Source organism: Rosa rugosa, chromosome 4, assembly GCF_958449725.1.
Source record: "Rosa rugosa chromosome 4, drRosRugo1.1, whole genome shotgun sequence".
Lineage (NCBI taxonomy): Eukaryota > Viridiplantae > Streptophyta > Magnoliopsida > Rosales > Rosaceae > Rosa > Rosa rugosa.
In genome coordinates this window covers 55,704,100-55,723,425 of record NC_084823.1, presented here as the reverse complement: position 1 = coordinate 55,723,425, position 19,326 = coordinate 55,704,100, and the positions used below count along the sequence as shown (strand labels likewise).

Sequence of the window (19,326 nt, the reverse complement as noted above, 5' to 3'; positions counted from 1 at the left end):
TCCTCTGGGTCTCCGTCCAAAATCTCAGAGAAGAAAAAAGAGAACGAGCAAGCTTCGATTTTGAGTGGGAAATTCAAAATGTCTGCTACTGTTTCTCAAGTTCAGGCAAGCATTTCAATGCCGGAGGAGTCATCTGATTATGGCCGTGCCAGCTTCTGGACTCGAGCAAATGCTTTGCTCAGAAAGAACTTAACTTTCCAGGTCTCTCTCTCTCTCTTCTTGTTTTGGGTTCAAATTTGGTTTTTTTATGAAATGAAAGAGCCTCAAGAATTCTGGGTTTGCTTGTTTTTGTGGTTTTCTTTCGTCTTGGTACATAAAGATTGAATCTTTGGTTGCTTTTTTGTCAAGCTGTTACTTTTCTGGGTCCATTTCAGTTGCTAAATAATAAGTGATACAAAGATTATGTATTGGTTTAGTTACCCAATGTTAAGATTCGAGTTAAGTAACTGTGTGTATGTCCTTTTATGCAGAAACGGAATATGAAACAGAATGTTCGGCTTGTTTCAGTCCCAATTTTGCTATGTATAATGCTCCTTCTCATCCAAATTTTGGTCAACCATGAACTGGATAAGCCTGAGAATAGGTGTGGCTGTGTTTGTGTTGATACTAACGGAGACGGCGAATGTGAGAAAGTTTGTGGATTGGAATACTCAACTGTGGATCAAGGGTTCACTTGTCCCATTCCTCATCCCCCGGAATGGCCGCCATTGCTTCAAGTGCCGAATCCTGAATTTCGTGCGGTGATATCTGACGTTGTTCCGTATAAAGACTTGCCGAGTGAGTCATGCAAGAGGACAGGATCTTGTCCTGTAACCGTATTGTTCACCGGGAGTAATCATTCGATGGGGGAAGGTATTGCCCTCTCTCTTTCTCTGCTACTTGTTTGTTAGTATGTTCATTTTGGATTCACTTAACAGTGTTAATCTCTGCATTCTGATAGTTTTGGCTCGGAATATGTTCACAAGTTCTTTTACATTGAATTCCTCTGATAATCTGGATGATGGTTTAGCCAGTAATGTCTTAGTAAGTTGTCTTTTCTCAGCTTTCCTTTTCTACTTTTCATTTTGTTGAGTATCTTGTCTTGTTTAGTTTCTTGATTACTGTTAGCTCATGTCAGTTCTTTTGAAATGTCTCAGGGCTCAGAATCAATGCCTGAATCTTCCAATTTCCTTGATCCTGCCTTCTATTCGGGTCTTCCGATGTATAATGTGCAAAGCAGATGCTCAAACAACTCTGTCTTTTCTGTTCCCATTAATATATCATCCATTGAAATACAACAAGGTAAACATGTCCTTGCTCCTTTATTTATAATGAGATCTTAAAGCCTCAATTCTCTGCTGTACAATTTAAGGTGCACACATCCATGACGCAAGCATGTGAGCTCTGCTTGTTGAACTTCATATTGTTCGGTCCTTGAAAATTTAATTTATTTCTGTGGCCACATACACAAGTTCTTTTGCATGTCACCTTCTAAATCTTTTACTCACCTATTTGTTTGAACCCAGAGGTGAGATGTGTTCAAGGTCTGCATGTGTGGCGCAATAGTTCTTCTGAGATAAACAATGAGCTATATAAGGGTTACAGATATGGGAATTCAGAGAGGAAGATTAATGAACTACTTTCAGGTTATCTATTTTATATATCTGCCTTTATTGTTTGATATGATAACCATTGTGTATTGCAGGGCAATACTGATAGTGGTTTCTCTTGCAGCTTATGACTTCTCTAACTCAAATATGAACAACTTTAATGTAAGCATATGGTACAATTCAACCTTTAAGAATGACACAGGCAATAGTCCAATTGCTTTGCTGCGGCTTCCACGCTCAGTAAATTTGGTATATATCTAGCTTGTATATACTGTGTTTTCTTTATAGTAATGGTTTTTATTTTTGAAGTCAGTGCGACTCATAAGAATATTTTCCGTGACATCTTACAAGTTGTTTAAAGAATTTAGTCTCTTTAATCCAAAAGTTGCTAACTCAGGCAGGTTTTGACTCTGAAGATAGAGCAAGACTGACAGAAGGGGGAACTAGAATGTTATTAGGAGTACTGCTTGTGTAGTAGTCGGGGCCTGTTAACCAAACCTTCATGCTGCTAGAGCATTATTGTTGTAGTTGGGCCTGTTCCGAGTGTGCAGCCAGTACTAGGTTTCTGACAAAAAATGCTAATGTTGGCCATGCTACAATCAGGGCGTTGCATATCTGTTGTTGCAATCAATGATCCATAATGAGTCGATGATCAATGACATTTCCATTGTCCTACATTTGAAACTGCATGTGCTTTTTGGTTAAATTGCTTTCCTGACTAGCATGATCTATTATTTGTTTTTAACTGACATACAATAATAATTGCTAATAATTCTATATATTCACAGGTATCCAATGCGTACCTTCAGTTTATGCTAGGATCTGGTACAAACATGTTGCTTGAGTTTGTCAAAGAAATGCCCAAGCCCGAAACCAGTCTCAGGCTGGACTTCTCTTCTCTTATTGGTACAATCTTCTACACGTGGGTCATTTTACAGCTATTCCCGGTGAGTATGGGAAGCATTGTTTTTCCATAGGACTTGGTTAAGTTTCACAAGTCCCGTCTGTTGCCATGGATTTTGCTAGAATTTTTTTATTTTTTAATTTAATAGCTGGCCAATTGCATTTACAAATTACAAATAACCACCTTTTTTTTTTCTGAACTATTGTCAAGTATAATGATTGGGAATATTGTAAGATTAATACGTCATCATCCTCTTTGTTGTCTCCCATCATCTGAATATTGAAGTCATGAAAATTAACATGCCATGCTACAAGTGCTTCCACAACTTAGCAACATTTGCTTCTGAAATTGAAACCGAACCTATCCATCTGTTTTCAACCACATTATCTTTTCTTATGCGAAGCTGTACCTTAATCAATTGCAACCTTTCAAATTGCCACTTGAAATATAGTTGTAAATGTGCCTCAGTTTTCCCAATTTTATCCTCCATGCTATGCACAGATATTTGATATATCTAGACATGAGTACTTATACCTTTCCCTTCTTGCTCAACTCTGATGTAGGTGGTGTTGACGTCACTGGTTTATGAGAAAGAACAAAAATTGAGAATCATGATGAAAATGCATGGACTTGGTGACGGACCTTATTGGATGATTTCATATATATATTTTCTTACAGTATCTTCAATCTACATGCTATGTTTTGTTATATTTGGCTCACTTATAGGTAAATACTATAATCTCGAAAACTATATTACTCTGGCTGTACTTCCAGTTGCTTGAAAAAAGTATTTGATGAATTGGTTTAACAAAGCTGACCGTCTTACAGGATTAAAATTCTTTGCACTGAATGACTACAGCATCCAATTTGTCTTTTACTTCATCTATATCAACTTGCAAATATCAACGGCTTTTCTAGTATCTACTATGTTTTCAAATGTGAAGACTTCTGCAGGTTTGACTCTTTTGTTTGTCTTTTCATGGAAATGTAGTGGACTAGTGGGAACTTCTTAACTTTAATCTTGCAAGATGAGTTGATTGACATGACTATCATGATTGTTTTGATGATAATAGTCATAGGTTATATATGCGTCTTTGGAACTGGGCTTTTGGGAGCCTCTCTTTTTGAGTTCTTTCTCCAAACTCCGTCATTCCCTAGTAAGTGGACTAAAACGTACTATACTTCTTCTAACTTGCCACTTCTTAATTATACTTTAAAAAACTCACGAAATTGTGAAATTGTTTTGGTTTCTTGTAGGAGGTTGGATCACTGTTCTAGAGCTATATCCTGGCTTCTCTCTGTATCGTGGGTTATATGAGTTTGCTCAATACTCCTTCAATGGGGATTATATGGGGACAGATGGGATGCGGTGGCGAGATTTGAGTGACAGAGAGAATGGGATGAAAGAGGTCTGGATTATCATGGCTGTCGAGTGGTTTGTGGTGCTTTTTCTTGCATATTACCTAGATCAAGCTGTATCATCATCAGGAAGTGTGAAATATCCTTTATTTTTCTTTCAAAGCGGAAGGAAGAAACTGTCATCTCGTAGGATGCATTCTTTGCAAAGGCAGGAATCTGAAGTGCTTATTCAGACGGACAAACCTGATGTTGGGCAAGAGGTAACTCTTTCTTGCAATTATTAGTATTCATGACTTGTATTCTTATTTTAGGCAATTATTAACGCTCTGAACAAGCCAGTCTATCTGGTGCACCACTAGGGATGGTACGAATTGCTGTAATGAGTTTCCAGATCATTTAGGTTGAAAGATGAAACTAACTTTTTATTAGGGGAGTGAGTTGGCAGTCCACTTTCAACTACTTAATTGTGGAGTGCAATGTAAAATGTGTTGAAACGTGGAGTGCCAAAATCACTCCCTGTTAGGATTACTATGATTCAGTCAGTGATTGTTATATATATATATATATATATATATATATATATATATAGGATTTTTCTCAGGTAAGGATGTCCTTACCTAAGGTTTAGGTACGGATTTTGTGTTTTCACCCACTTGTCGATCACATTTTCACATCTTAACCGTTCAGTTTTTAGGTCCTAATGTATAGATCACTTCTGCAAAATTTCAGCCAAATTGGTGATCGTTAAGGCGTCCAAAACTGCAATTTACACGAACGGACCGAATCTGTCGAACCGGAACCGTTCGTATTTATAATGGTAAATTGCAGTTTTTGATGCCTTAACGATCACCAAATTGGCTGAAAATTTGCAGAGGTGATCTATACATTAGAACCTAAAAACTGAACGGTTAAGATGTGAAAATGTGATCGGAAAGTGGGTGAAAACCGGAAATCCGTACCTAAGGCTAGGTAAGGACGTCCTTAGTGTAGCCGGACTGTATATATATATATATATATATATATATATATATATATATATATATATATATATATATATTTTTTTTTCAGCTGAGGCAATTAAGGGGCCTTCCCCAGTCAGTGATTGTTATATGATTTGACAATAGTTCATAAGTTTAGAACCCTTTGCATATCTCATGTTGTATACGCTCATAAATTTTCAGTGGATATTTTCTTGATGCATGTCTTTGGGATATTTATGAGTTTTCATCTTACTGAAAACATAAACAAAGCTTTCACTTCCTTTCCAGATGGAGAAGGTCAACAAGTTGCTACTGGAACCGGATACAAGTCATGCAATTATTTGCAACAATCTCAAAAAGGTTTATACTGGAAGAGATGGAAACCCTGACAAATTTGCCGTGAGAGGGATGTCTCTTGCTTTGTCTCGAGGGGAGTGCTTTGGTATGCTTGGCCCTAATGGTGCTGGGAAGACCTCTTTTATTAATATGGTGAGTATACTGATAGAACCTTTTCCATTAACTTACAATATATGAAAATTTTCCTTCTGCATATTTTTTTTCCCGTTTTCTGGTGGAATCAGTATTCATTACCACTTTACATGTAGCTGGAATGTTTGTAAAGAATATAATGTTATATTGCTCCAATATATAACAGAAATGTTTATTGGAGATTTATAATTTCAAGTATTCCTATATTTGAACAACATGAGTGAATAACTTGGGTCACTTTAGCCCGAGCTATAGCTCTATTTACATCTGCTTCACTCTGCTCTGTTAGTGCTCTGTCTGCTGAGTTAATATATCTGGGTTTGGTTCTCCCCTTTGGATGTTGTCCTGTGACTTCTACATTCTTACATGTTATTGCTCTTGTGATTCTATGGGTTTATGGCATCTCTATATCTTTCAACAGATGATTGGTCTGACAAAGTCAACCTCTGGCACGGCTTTTGTTCAAGGTCTGGACATCAACACTCAGATGGATGAAATATATACCAGCATGGGAGTTTGTCCACAGCATGAGTAAGCCGTGATATCTGCCTAATCTGTCAAGAAGGCATAAACTTTCTTTTCTGGTCTTTCCCTTTAAAAATTTAGAATTTAAATAACTTCTTGAGTTTGGGACATTTTGCAGCCTACTATGGGAAACCCTGACTGGAAGGGAGCATCTACTTTTTTATGGAAGACTTAAGAACCTCAAAGGTTCTGGATTAAGACAAGTAAGTCATTACATACATTTATTTATTTTGTGCTTGCAGATTAAGCTTATCTATTTTTCCTTGTTTTTTGTCTGAATTTTGTTTCTCTAGGCAGTGGAAGAATCTTTGAAAAGTGTCAGTCTATTTCATGGTGGGGTTGCAGACAAAAGAGCTGGAAAGTATAGTGGAGGTATGAAGAGAAGGCTTAGCGTCGCAATTTCACTGATAGGTGATCCTAAAGTATGTCTTGATCACTGTTGAGCTACTCTAGCTGTGTGACAATTTTCCTGGACGTATAAATATTTCTTGATATCTTATTTACTGCATTCATTTGCAAACTCTATGTAGGTTGTTTACATGGATGAGCCCAGCACTGGACTTGATCCAGCTTCAAGACATAATCTATGGAATGTTGTGAAGCGGGCAAAACAAGATCGTGCAATCATCCTAACAAGTACTCTCTCTCCCCCCTCCCCTCCCTCCTATCTGTGTTACTCTATTGTCAATTCCAGCCAGGCCAGTCAAATGACAGGATAATTACCTCTTTTGCCTCTTTAACTCACTTATAAACCTTGTATACATACCAGCACATTCCATGGAAGAGGCAGAGGTTCTATGTGATCGTTTAGGAGTTTTTGTAGATGGCAGCTTGCAGTGCATAGGAAACCCAAAAGAGGTACCATAAATTAGTGCCATAACTTCTCTATGGTACTATACTCTCATAGATCATCGTTGGTATCTGTGTTTCTAGTCACTTTCTAAACGTACCACTTGTTACTACAATGACATATTACAGCTGAAAGCCAGATATGGAGGATCTTATGTGTTTACAATGACGACATCTTCAAATCACGAGGAAGAGGTGGAGAACTTAGTGCGGAGCCTCTCCCCAAATGCTAATAAGATATACCATCTCTCTGGAACCCAGAAGTTTGAGTTGCCGAAACATGAAGTCAAAATTGCAGATGTATTCCAAGCCGTGGAGAATGCAAAGAGCAAGTTCACAGTTTTTGCATGGGGTCTAGCTGACACTACCTTGGAGGATGTTTTCATCAAGGTCGCACTTGGGGCTCAAGCCTCCAATATCTTGGCATAATTGCCATAATATAGCGGCCTACACCATCTGTTATGTATCTCAATAATCTTTTTTTTTTTTAATTTTTTTATCTGGAACTATACATCTCTATTTCTTCTATAGCTGATATAAAAATAGGTATGTACAATGATGTTTGATAATTTGTATTTGTTGTAAAGAATCTCTCCTATTGTTATATAGAATAAAGTGAAAGAAACATTCATAGTACCTGTTTCTTGTTACTCATGTTCAATGAAAGTTTTAATTATAAGCCTTGAACAAATTTATCTAAAAGCCTAATAAAAGAAAAACATATATGTAAATCCTATTAGCCCTAACAATTGGGTAGGTCATGCTTTTGAACCAGAAACTGAAATAAGGTGAAAAATACATGAATCATGCCACATGCATGCCTTGAGAAATTAGATATTCGTGGATTACAGAACCAAGAAGAATGTGATTCTGGTCAATTTAAAGGTTAGAAGCTTAATATTAAGCTCAACAGGCACTGTACTCTTAGTCCATATATCAATTGAAACCAGCAGCTGGTGGTTCAGCTGGTTTTTTTTTGGCAATTGAAACACAAACAACAAAGAAACATTACAAGGCAAAGAAATGCCCAACAACTGGTTTGAATTGAAACCAGCTGGTCAGCAGGGGATATAGAGGGCAAAGAAAGTAAAGCTCTGACAGCAAATTGGGCTTTGAAGCTACCTTAAGCCAATTCTATGCTTGTACAAAAAACAAAGCCTTCTTGTCAATAGAATTTGCTGAAGGTAGCTTCACAGCCCGCAAAACAGATTTCACCATTCCAAACAATATTAGGTAAAATTATTGGTTAACTGGCTTTTCAGAGTGCATTTTATTACTTGCTGTAAAACCTTTAATCCAACAATCAAAAGTCAGAGTTAAGTTCTTGCAAAAATTAGAAGAGTCAAGTTCTTGTTTAAAATATATGGAAAGGCCAAAAAGGCGCTTACACTGGAGTGGAGCAATTCTTGAAAGGTCAGTAATTATTTCTTCTTTTCATTTGTACGTCTTTCTTTTTTATACCATAAGTGCTTTGCCAGATAAAAAAACAGAAACCTACACACTTCCATTAAGACTTATACTCAGCCTTTAATCAATTAAGTTTCAACAAAGCAAAACTCAAACGGGTTCAACTGCTAAAAAGCTTATATTTTGGCGGGAAATTATTCAGCTTTATGAATGGGGGATTGTGTTGCAACACATTGCCATGCCAGTTTCTGGTCTCAGGCCAATGCTCTTCTCAGAAAGAACCTAACCTTTCATGTCTCACTCTCTCTCTCTGTTTTCTGGATTCCGTTCATTTTCGTATTTTATGCTCATCTCAGTAGTAATCTCTCTTTTAATTCTGATTACTGACTTGATCATGTAAATCAATTACTGCATGATCGTGTCAATCATTACTGATAATGGTAGCTTGTATTTTCAGCCTATTTAATGGAGGAAGCAGAAGTCTTGTGTCATCGAGTAGGTACGTATTTTCGTAGATATCATGCATTTTGCAGTGTGTAGGAAACCCAGAAGAGGTAATGGAGTTGATGGTTAATGTCTAAAGATTAGAATTACCGACATATAGCTAGGTGTATTCTTTTTACCTTTTTTTCGGCAAAAAATGAATTATTACTCAAATGGTGTGTATATGACAGCTGATATCTAGATATGGAGGAGTTTATGTTTACACGGCAACAACATCTTCCCTTCATGAGGACGATGGGAAAACTTAGTGCAAACGTCATCTCCTAATGCTAAGAAGATACACCATTTATCTGGAACTCAGAAGTTTGAGCTGCCTAAAAATGAGGTCAAGATAGCAGACGTCTTCAAAGCAGTACTGCAGTAGAGATTGCAAAAACAAAGTTCACCATTTATGCATGGAATCTATCTGATGCTACATTGGAGGAAGTCTTCATCAAGGTTGCACGCGGAGCACAGGAAGCTGACCCCTTATATTGTTTCAGATACTTATAGATCATTGGTACTTTGCAATGTTGGTTGACGCAGTCGGAAAGTAACCTAGGTTTACAAGCAATAAACCTAAAACAAAGATTATGGAGTCCACCAGAGATAAAAGAGAAAACTCTCAATTTTAATTGAAAATATGATTAAAAAAAATGAGTTCTGTAGCCGTTTAAGGTTGTTTATATATGAGAAAAGAAACCCTAGGGCGACTAACAATGAAACCCTAAAGCCCACGGGTAAAAACAAAACAAATCCACAACAAACTAGAAAACCGAAAATTCTAAAAAATAGTAAATTGCAGTTTTGAGGCCCTAAACGACCCCGAAAGCCCGAAAAAACCCACACATCGTAGCAAAGCGACGAGTTTTGCTCCTGGCGTCGTTCCCTTTCTGGAAAGCTATAGCAATCGCGATTCGGACACCGAATGCCAAAGTTGCAGCAAACCGGGTTTTCCTCTGTTGGTATAGATACCTCTCAGGCACAAGTATCGGAAGCACAAGGTTCACTAGCCACTTGAAAAGACACCAATAATGCTCATACACGATACCGATACCACATACTTGAGGTATCGGGTAGGCCGCACCAAGTCCCACATTGGAAATAAAGGGGTGACAAGCCCATCCCCACACTATAAATACATGTCTCTCCACTCATTCAAGGTAAGCCACCACTCTCCATTTACTCCTACCTAGTCTACATTCTTACATGTATCTGACTTAAGCATCGGAGGGTCGAAGGCCAGCTAGCCCGGTCTTCCCTCTGACCTCTGTTCATGGTTGGCAGGTACGGATCTTGGAAGTGGAAGCTCCCACCACCCCGTTTCTTACGCAGAAACATTTGGCGCTAGAAGGAGGGTTTGAATCCTCCTTTTCCACGATCGAGCTGTTCTTCAATTCTTATCGCCATTCACTCTACATCATTGGTTCTGTGTCCAATTACTTGTGTATTGTTTCTATATATGAAGCAAAAATTCTAGTAAATAGCATAATTAGTATATGGTGTTTGGCCAAATTTGGGTGTGATCCACTATAATTACCAGACAAATGGGTGTGGAGTCTGTGATCGAAGAATTTAAGCCAGTAACAGCACAGCACTATTGCAGATAGTGATGTGAAATTAAAGGCATCATAGAAAAGCTGATCATTTGGCCGTCCATATATATAATGAACAGTTTTTTTTTTTTTTAAGTGGGATTTCATTTGTGATGGTTAATGAAGAGTCAAAACTCAATAAATCAGGCTTTACCTCTAGAGACTTACTTAATTTAGCAACAAAAGAATAAAGCCAGGTATCACAATATACCTCTGTGATCGAAGAATTTAAGCCAGTAACAGCACAGCACTATTGCAGATAGTGATGTGAAATTAAAGGCATCATAGAAAAGCTGATCATTTGGCCGTCCATATATATAATGAACAGTTTTTTTTTTTTTTTAAGTGGGATTTCATTTGTGATGGTTAATGAAGAGTCAAAACTCAATAAATCAGGCTTTACCTCTAGAGACTTACTTAATTTAGCAACAAAAGAATAAAGCCAGGGTATAGTCCCGGGTTTTCTTCCTTTTTTCACGATATAGCTTCTTCTTTCTTTTCTCTTTTGAAACTTAGTTCTGAATCTTTGACGTTAACATACAAATTTGGGTTTCTTGGGTATCAAGTTAAAGGATTTCCCTTTGTTTCGAAGATCGAGTAATGGCGGAATTTGTTGGTAGCCGAGCTAGTTTCTGGGTTCAGTCCAATGCTTTGCTCAGAAAGAACTTAACCTTTCAGGTCTCTCTTTATCATTTCTATGCTATATATATATGCTGGTGAAATTATCTTTTTGAGTATAAATAAACATGGTATATATTGTTGAGGATTTTTTTCATGTAGAAACGAAGAATGTGCGCCAACATTGCGCTCATTTTAATACCAGCTTTCTTCTGCATATTCTTCGCCGTTATCCAATTCCTGATAGATAACAAGATAGTCGCAATTGCCATAAGGGAATGCGAGAAGAGGCCAAGGCTATTGGGCCCAGAGACTAAGATTGCTCAACAGTGTGCAATCCCTTCTCCTCCGGAATGGCCTGCCTTGGTTAGACTACCAGGAGCCCCTACTCGTTCTCTCCGAAGCGATTACCCTGATCCCGAGCCCGATGAGGAGTGCTGGTTGAAAGGCACTTGCCCTGTGACGATACTTATCACCGGGAATAACCAGACATTTGGCCAAGGTAGTAATTCTTGCATTGTCATCTTGCCACATATATGACCTGTTATTTATAGTAATTGGCGTATTACGAATAAAAATCGCTGACTAATTAACCTTATTTTATTCTATGGTAATGTAGAATTGGGTTCAAACCTGTTGCCGGCCGATGATTTGCCGAAAAATTCCTCCGGCAACCTTACGGATTGGACCAAATTTGTCGTGGTATGTTGCCATTTCTCTTCTTCTCTCCTTTTTTTTTTTTTTTTTTTTTGTTGCTATCTCTATTTGGTACTTATACGTACTGTATTTTGTAAATACTAATTGTTATGAGCTACTTTATTCTGAATATATGTCCAGGGTTCACACTACGATGTATCACAATTTTATATGGATCCTGCTTTCGAGTCAGATCGTAGGACCTTTTATCTGCAGAATCAATGCAAGGATGATGAAGATCAGGTCATCAGGGCTCCAGTTCAAGTATTAGCAAATAACCGGCCATTAAAAACAGGTAAAAACTCTTGAGATCTTGCCTTTGTTTGTGGTATTTTTCTCTAGCTATAATTAACCGTTGATCAAGTTGACTACAAGATGAAGTCAACCTGATGAACGACATTGGAGTATACAGTCGTTACAGCACACGAGGATTGAACTATTTTCTCTTTTTGGCTAGAAACTGCTTAGTTTCCAAAGGCAAATAGTCTCCTTAGTTTTCAGACTTTATTGAAATAAAATAGTTAAAGAGGATGGGAAACAAAGCCTTTACCTCCGAAATAAAAAAAATAAACAATATAAACCGGCTACTGAAAACAAAATTTTGATAAACCTAAACGATCACTATTATCTTGTGCATGGATTGACTTTTTGTAATTCTGTACAGTATAATGTTTGTGGCACACTTATAATATTTGTTGCACACCGCATGCTGATTAGTTGAACTTTTATTCTTGACCTAGCTAATTTTGTTGTCTTAAAATCATGTAGAGGTTGAATGTCTCCGATGCTTTATATTGTGGCGTAGTAGTTATTCTGAAATAAATGATGAACTGTTCAAAGGTCAGAGGAAGGGGAATAAACATAGCGAAGCTAATGAAACACTTTCAGGTTAACTAATCCACTTAATTTACATACATGCACTTCATTGTCTCACAATATTCATAAACTAATTATCATGTAGGGCAATATGACAGTTAAAATTTTCTTGCAGCCTATGATATCTCAAACTCAGATGAGAATACTTACAATGTGACCATATGGTACGATTCAAACGATTCAAACCAGGGCGACGACAATCAGAATTTGAAACGGATTCCACGTTTGGTCAATATGGTATGTATTTTTTTTCTTTTCTTTTAAGAATTACTGCAATAAGCAAAGTTCGTCTACTCAGTAAAGACCTAATTGATCAATAATGGTTCTAATTTCTAACAATTGTAATATATATATATATATTCACAGGCATCAAACGCCTACCTTCGGTTAGTGAAAGGAAATGAAACAAAAATTATGTTCGACTTTGTTAAGGAAATGCCTAAGGGTTTTACCCTAAACCTTCCTGATTTTACGGCACTGATAGGTCCATTGTTGTTTTCATGGGTTGTTTTACAGCTGTTCCCGGTAAGATTAATAATGTTCATGATCCATATAAGTATATACTAGAACATCGATCTTCAATATATATAATTAAGTCTATATGTATATGTAAGTTTTCGCTTTTGCTAAAAAGTAAGATGGATATGCTGTCTTGTAGGTTGTGTTGGCGTCTCTGGTTTATGAGAAACAAGAAAGACTGAGAGTGATGATGAAAATGCATGGCCTCGGTGATGGGCCTTACTGGATGATTCAATATTCTTATTTTCTTGCAATATCTGTACTCTACATTATATGTTTTGTTGGATTTGGTTCACTCGTAGGTACGTAAATTATGAGAAACATACATGTGCCGAAGAATTTCTTGTACTTGTGATATATCTCTCTCTGGTTGAAGTTAATTTGTATATCTGTTTTTTCCTGCAGGCTTACATTTCTTCTACGAACATGACTACTCCCTCCAATTTATATTTTACTTCTTCTTTGTAAACTTGCAAATAGCGCTGGCTTTTCTTTTGTCGTCAATGTTCTCGCACACTAGGGCTGCTACAGGTTTGATATAGTATTGACTACTCTATCTGTATCTGTTGGAACGTGCTGCATGTCTATTTCGTGCTTATGTCTAAAATGAAATCATATTAATGACCACAGTTGTAGCTTACCTTTTCGTCTTTGGTAGCGGGCTTCTCGGGTCCTCTTTCTTTGGGAACCTTCTCGACGGTGATCAAACAGTGTCTAGTAAGTGGAGATTAATAGTGTTCTGACGAAAGTTGATGAAGTATATTAACACTTCTATGTAGTTTATACTGTACACTTTCAACATTAAAAAATGATGATGATCGATCATGTTCAACTAATGAACTATTTGCATTAAAATTGCACTCATGCAGAAGCGTGGATCATTCTTCTAGAGTTATATCCTGGCTTCTCTCTGTACCGAGGCTTATACGAGTTTGGCCAATATACCTCCGAAGCGAAAATAACGAAGACTGGTGGTATGGGTTGGGGGAATTTGAATGATAGGGCAAATGGTATGAGAGACGTCTTGACCATCATGCCATTAGAGTGGGCCGTGCTGCTGCTTCTTGCATTTTACATAGATCAAGTTGTGACATGTGGAAAATCTCCTCTTTTCTTCTTGCCAAGAAAGAAAGCACCAGCTTTCCAAATCCCTAGTATGGAAAGGCATGGATCTAAAAGTTTTGGTGACATGGAGAAACCTGATGTCGCTCAAGAGGCAAGTAAACCTTTTTTTACAAAAGCAAAATAATTGATTTAGGTTCAGGGTTTAACTCTAGAATATGGCCAGGACCATTGAATCTAGTAACATAAAAAATAACATAACTTTTATGCATGATCGATGGATTTGAAGTTCCAGTACTAATTAATTGGTTGCTTAATTTATTTCCTTCAGAAGGAAAAAGTTGAGAAGCTGATGGAAGAAGCAAAGTATACAAGTCATGTTGTGATATGTGACAACATAAAGAAGGTGTATCCAGGAAGAGATGGAAACCCTGAGAAATTTGCAGTGAGAGGGTTGTCTCTTGCTTTGCCTCAAGGGGAATGCTTTGGTATGCTTGGTCCTAGTGGTGCAGGGAAGACCTCTTTTATTGAAATGGTACGTACTACTATTCATGATCATATGTGTGTCTGTGTTTCTGTATTATATCACTGTATTAATCTAGGTAATGAATTTTCATATCATATATCTTTGGACAGATGATTGGTCTCGCAAAGCCAACTACTGGCACAGCCTATGTTCAGGGCTTGGACCTTGTAACTCAAATGAATGAAATATATTCCTGCATTGGTGTTTGTCCACAGCACGAGTAAGCAGAATTTTCCTTAAGATTTTCGTGGTTCCTTTCCTTTCTTCTCGATACTCAATTCGATCTGATTAGTTTGCTTTCTTTTTGGACATATATATACACTTAGCCTACTATGGGCAACCCTAACAGGAAGAGAGCATCTACTATTTTACGGCAGACTTAAGAACCTTAAAGGTTCTGACTTAACCAAAGTAAGTCCGATACAGTCAATACTTGTATATTTATGGATACCATAAGATGTAAGATTGTATGTATGTACTTATATGTGCATGTAGATGTTGTTTATTTGCCGAATAAGCTAGTTTTGTTTATGATGAAGGCAGTGGAAGATTCTTTGAAGAGTCTGAATCTATTTAATGGTGGGGTTGCTGACAAACGAGCAGGGCAATATAGTGGAGGTATGAAGAGAAGGCTTAGCGTCGCCATTTCACTCATAGGGAATCCCATAGTAAGTATCTCTTCATCATCGACATCTTTGCTGATCAGTTAATCACGCAAAGCTACTTGTTAATTTAATTATCTTTATATTTTTTAGGTAATTGTGCATTAAACCAATCCATATATGTAGGCTGTTTACATGGATGAACCCAGTACCGGACTTGATCCAGCTTCAAGAAACACTCTATGGAATGTTGTAAAGCTCGCTAAGCAAGGCCGCGTCATCATATTAACCAGTTCTCTCTCCCCCCCCCCTCTCTCGATCCCAACATATTAGTGAGCTCAATCAATTACCTCCTTAAGTAATTAACTTGCGATTCTGTGTTTATCTGCATTTGATATTCAGCACATTCCATGGAAGAGGCAGAGTTCTTGTGTGATCGAATAGGAATTTTTGTAGACGGAAGACTGCAGTGCATAGGAAATCCAAAAGAGGTAATCATATGATCGCTATTAAGTCCCAACAAGACACGAACACAGTAAAACACGACAAGACATTGTCAAAACTAGTGGTACAACATGAATTTCATTGTGGTAATATGGCATAATATAATGCAGTTGAAGGGCAGATATGGAGGATCATATGTGTTCACAATCACAACAGATTCATGTCATGACCAAGAAGTGGAGAGTCTGGTACAGAGACTCGCCCCGAATGCCAACAGGGTATACCACCTCGCCGGAACACAAAAATTCGAGTTCCCCAAAAGTGAGGTCAGAATTGCAGATGTTTTCCAGACAGTGGAGCATGTAAAGAAGATGTTCACAGTCTATGCTTGGGGCCTGGCTGACACTACTCTGGAGGATGTCTTTATTAAGGTTGCAAGTGCACCCAAAAAGCTTGAATCCAACGTCTTAAGTAGAGACAATTTGATCGAATAATCGAAGTCATGGCCGGTCTTGTACATGTAATAATTAAGCTCATAATACCGATAATATATGGGTAGTGAAATTTGCACCCCACTTTTTACAAACTACACCCCCTCTTTATATTGTAATAATTTCTTTTGTTCTCCTTAAATTTCTTTCCCACATTACCCTTAGAATCAATAACTTCTGACTCCTTCCCTCTCTCTCCTCATCATCTTCTCGTTTCTCTTGTAAGACAATCATCTATTTCATTTGGCTTCTATGATTTTTGTTGCCTGATCTGAGAATTCCATCATTACGTCATTGTCCTTTTATTGTCAATCTTTCTTAAATCTGATTTGTCTCCTGATGTACAACTTTTCTTTCCTCTGCTCTCAAATTCTCAATTTGTTTCTCAATGAAATGGATTTGCTGTTGGTTTGACTGTGATTGAAACTCATATCAAAGGCAACAACCCAGAAAGCAAAAGATTTTTTTTTTGAAAATTAAAGTCTCAAATGTGGGTACAAATCTGGGCATGAATCTACATTTCTGTAACCAACTAATTTTGATTTTGAAGAATATAGGCTGGTATGATTTCATTTCCTACTTCTAATACATTGGGTAATCATAAGAAAGAGAACTCGTTGTTCTTGTCTTCTGATGGTGCTACAACTACTGTAAATTCTTGCCCTTCCTTCTATAATCAGCCCAAGTATTATAAGCTTATCATTATATAGCAACCAAAAACGTTAAAATTATACACCAACCAAAACGGTATTGCTCTAAAAGTCATGTTATGTTGTTCCTCATCAGAAACTTTGATTGAAACCAGTTAAAAGCAAACCCAGAACTTGATATGTAACTCATGAGAAACATTCTAAATGTCCAATCTTGTACCCAATATTTGTATCTGCTTCCATCTACTAGTACTACTACTTCTTCCTCCTGATTCGGAACCATAATAATCCCTCTTCTCCGAAACAATCTGATCCTCCTCATCATCGTGCTCATCCAATTCGAAAGGATCGTACAAATCCTCCTCCGATTGGGCCCTCTCAAGACCCCACCTTTGAATCTCATACGCCTCATATCTCCTCCCACTCTTCAACAGCTCCTCATACGCGCTTTCGTCGTAGCAACCCGAACCCGAATCCTGGAACTCCACTTCGCGAAACGTCGTCGTTTCGTGATTGCTCGAGCGACGACCATAACCGTCATCAACTCGACGATCCCGTTGTTCTTCGTACTCCGATCTAAACCTAGCGCCGCCGCCGCCGTCCGGATCGCGCCTATAGGGTTTATGCAATTCGCGGTCGTAATCGCGCGACGAATAGTTCCTGGACCGGTCCCGGTAATCCGAACCGGACTCGAGGTAGAGGCGATGACGTGGCCGGTCAGAATCGAGAGGTGGCGGGCGGTGAGTGGTGCGAGGGGAGAAGGTTCTGGAATGATCGGAATCGATGGGGTGGGGGGAGAAGGTGGTCCTTTGGGGATGTGGTGGCGGCGGAGGAGGGGGTAGGGTTTTGAAGGAGGAGGGGGATTGTGGGCGGAGCTGTGGGGGACATTTTCAGTTCTGATCGATCGAGTTGCAGAGAGCTGAGAAGTGAGAACAAGAGAAATAAAGAAACTGAACAGGGGTAATTTTGGAAGAGAGAAAAACAACAGTAAACCAAAACTATTAAAATATGAAGAGGGGGTGTAGTTTGTAAAAAGTAGGGTGCAAATTTCACTCCCCTAATATATATGTAGTGTAAAAGTGGCACCATGTTGTAAATAGTTATATATTGATGGACATACTTATAATTAATCAAATACGGATATTATTGTAATCTTCACTCAATAACATACATTTCCACTCTACTTATTTTTTTGAAGCCTATGTGGGGTTGCAGTGTCTGACTCAAGAAAAGAAAATTCAAGTGGTTGACTACAACTATGAAGAGATGGTGGCTCTCAAGGAGAAGCTTGAGGCTCTCAAGGCAGAGAGAGACACTATTTTAGCGAAGTTGGGTTGGGTTGGGTTTCAGGTTTAACACAACCCAACCCAAGACAACACAACTGAACACAACCCAACCCAAACCCTAAAAGAAAACTGTCATCCAAGTTTAAGTTTCTTTCAACACCCTGATGATAAGGATAATGATCCAAAAAACTCGGAATTCCCTCGGTCTAGGTTTTCGGAATCTCGCTCGTCCGGCGGCGCTCGAGTTTGGTGAGCTTTGCCTCGCCGCTAATGGGCCGCTTCCGGATAGGAGTTGCTATTCGCTCGGGGAGATCTGGAGAGAAGTTTTGAAACTCAGGGCTTCGGATGGGTGACGGTGGTGAGTTCCAGACGTCATCGCTGGGTGGGGTTTGCGTCGTGCAAGGATGGCATGCTTCGGCGGGGCTCTGCAGATCTGGGTGGCGGCGGGGTTCTAATGGGGAGCGGCGGCGTGGCTCTGAGGAGTTTTGCGGCGGTGACGATCTAGGGGATCCGGCAACGGCTTTCGATCCTGGAGAGGGGTCCGGCGAAGTAGGTCATTGCAGTGGACGGTGGTGCGTCATTGTCGGGCAGGGGCAGCTTGGTTGGAGTATGGGTCGTCGCGGCACGAATAGAGCGGACATGGTGGTGGCGGGTGGTGGTGCACGGGCAAACACATGTGGATGATGATGTTTTGGGCCTTACTCCAAATCCTGATGGGCCTTGGTTTTTTGGGCTTTTTTCTTTGATACCCCATTGGGCCTTTAATTTGGACTAGGGATTTGCCCTTGGCCCATCACCATGTTTTTTAGTTTTTTTGTCTATTTTACAATAAGGTTCCGTTTTCAAGGACAATCTACGCACCTTTGTGCATCTAGTTTTAGTATTTGGTCTTGGTCTTGTGACTCTTGTCTACTTAATTCTCAGTGTCTCTAGTTGTACACCAATTGAGGTCTCTAGGCGACTAGCTTTACTGGTCAAGAGTTAGGTTGGGAAGGCCGGATCTTTCTAGCGCCTCCGGCGTAGTACCAAAGGGGGATCCCGCTATATCTAGGTATTTGATTGTACAATGAGTAGGTTTATTTCTATGTACCACTGTGGGTACTACCACTATCTTCTTGTCTGCCTAGATGACAGCGGAAGGGTATGTAATGGCCTATTCTGACTTTTGATGAATATATATTCGCCCACTGGCTCTTTTTCAAAAAAAAAAAAGGATAATGATGTCAAACACAGTGTACTTGGTGGTGAGGAGTTCACTTTAGAGGTGGTTAACCATGTAAGACAAATCAAATCTCAATACTTGGCGGCTCACCAAATGAGAACTTCAACTGAAGAGTTCTATTTTTAACTGCTTTATCCCCAAAGGAAGCTGACCC

General features: G+C 38.7%; 2 protein-coding genes across 4 annotated transcripts; both read left to right on the top strand.

Annotated features, from left to right (window-relative positions):
- The first annotated feature begins 11 nt into the window (after positions 1-11).
- Positions 12-7,331, top strand: LOC133744072 (ABC transporter A family member 7-like). 2 transcript variants are annotated; one of them, XM_062172206.1, is made up of 18 exons: positions 12-201; positions 471-852; positions 941-1,023; positions 1,137-1,281; positions 1,506-1,625; positions 1,714-1,838; positions 2,378-2,536; positions 3,057-3,219; positions 3,322-3,447; positions 3,567-3,650; positions 3,751-4,112; positions 5,121-5,321; positions 5,743-5,852; positions 5,965-6,049; positions 6,140-6,268; positions 6,377-6,482; positions 6,616-6,704; positions 6,825-7,331. In XM_062172206.1, exons 1-18 carry the CDS (start codon positions 79-81, stop codon positions 7,122-7,124), a joined length of 2,892 nt encoding a protein of 963 aa, XP_062028190.1. In that variant the 5' UTR covers positions 12-78; the 3' UTR covers positions 7,125-7,331. The 2 variants fall into 2 exon arrangements, 1 of the variants encoding a protein (XP_062028190.1); XR_009863353.1 differs by lacking the exon at positions 6,825-7,331 and having other exon boundaries at positions 6,140-6,218.
- A 3,303-nt stretch (positions 7,332-10,634) lies between these two features.
- Positions 10,635-16,284, top strand: LOC133742015 (ABC transporter A family member 10-like). Of its 2 annotated transcripts, XM_062169711.1 has the most exons (18): positions 10,640-10,858; positions 10,961-11,300; positions 11,418-11,500; positions 11,636-11,789; positions 12,263-12,382; positions 12,486-12,607; positions 12,737-12,895; positions 13,029-13,191; positions 13,295-13,420; positions 13,520-13,606; positions 13,759-14,105; positions 14,283-14,486; positions 14,588-14,697; positions 14,804-14,888; positions 15,017-15,145; positions 15,266-15,371; positions 15,482-15,570; positions 15,694-16,284. In XM_062169711.1, exons 1-18 carry the CDS (start codon positions 10,781-10,783, stop codon positions 16,015-16,017), a joined length of 2,826 nt encoding a protein of 941 aa, XP_062025695.1. In that variant the 5' UTR covers positions 10,640-10,780; the 3' UTR covers positions 16,018-16,284. The 2 variants fall into 2 exon arrangements, with proteins under 2 accessions (XP_062025696.1, XP_062025695.1); XM_062169712.1 differs by lacking the exons at positions 15,482-15,570; positions 15,694-16,284 and having other exon boundaries at positions 10,635-10,858; positions 15,233-15,345.
- Positions 16,285-19,326: the final 3,042 nt, after the last annotated feature.

Coding starts and splice junctions, on each gene's coding strand:
- LOC133744072 (XM_062172206.1), top strand. CDS start 79: ATGTCTGCTACTGTTTCTCAAGTTCAGGCAAGCATTTCAATGCCGGAG. Junction 853..940: donor TAATCATTCGATGGGGGAAG/GTATTGCCCTCT, acceptor GCATTCTGATAG/TTTTGGCTCGGAATATGTTC. Junction 6,705..6,824: donor GCATAGGAAACCCAAAAGAG/GTACCATAAATT, acceptor GACATATTACAG/CTGAAAGCCAGATATGGAGG.
- LOC133742015 (XM_062169711.1), top strand. CDS start 10,781: ATGGCGGAATTTGTTGGTAGCCGAGCTAGTTTCTGGGTTCAGTCCAAT. Junction 12,896..13,028: donor TTGTTTTACAGCTGTTCCCG/GTAAGATTAATA, acceptor GCTGTCTTGTAG/GTTGTGTTGGCGTCTCTGGT. Junction 14,106..14,282: donor AACCTGATGTCGCTCAAGAG/GCAAGTAAACCT, acceptor TATTTCCTTCAG/AAGGAAAAAGTTGAGAAGCT.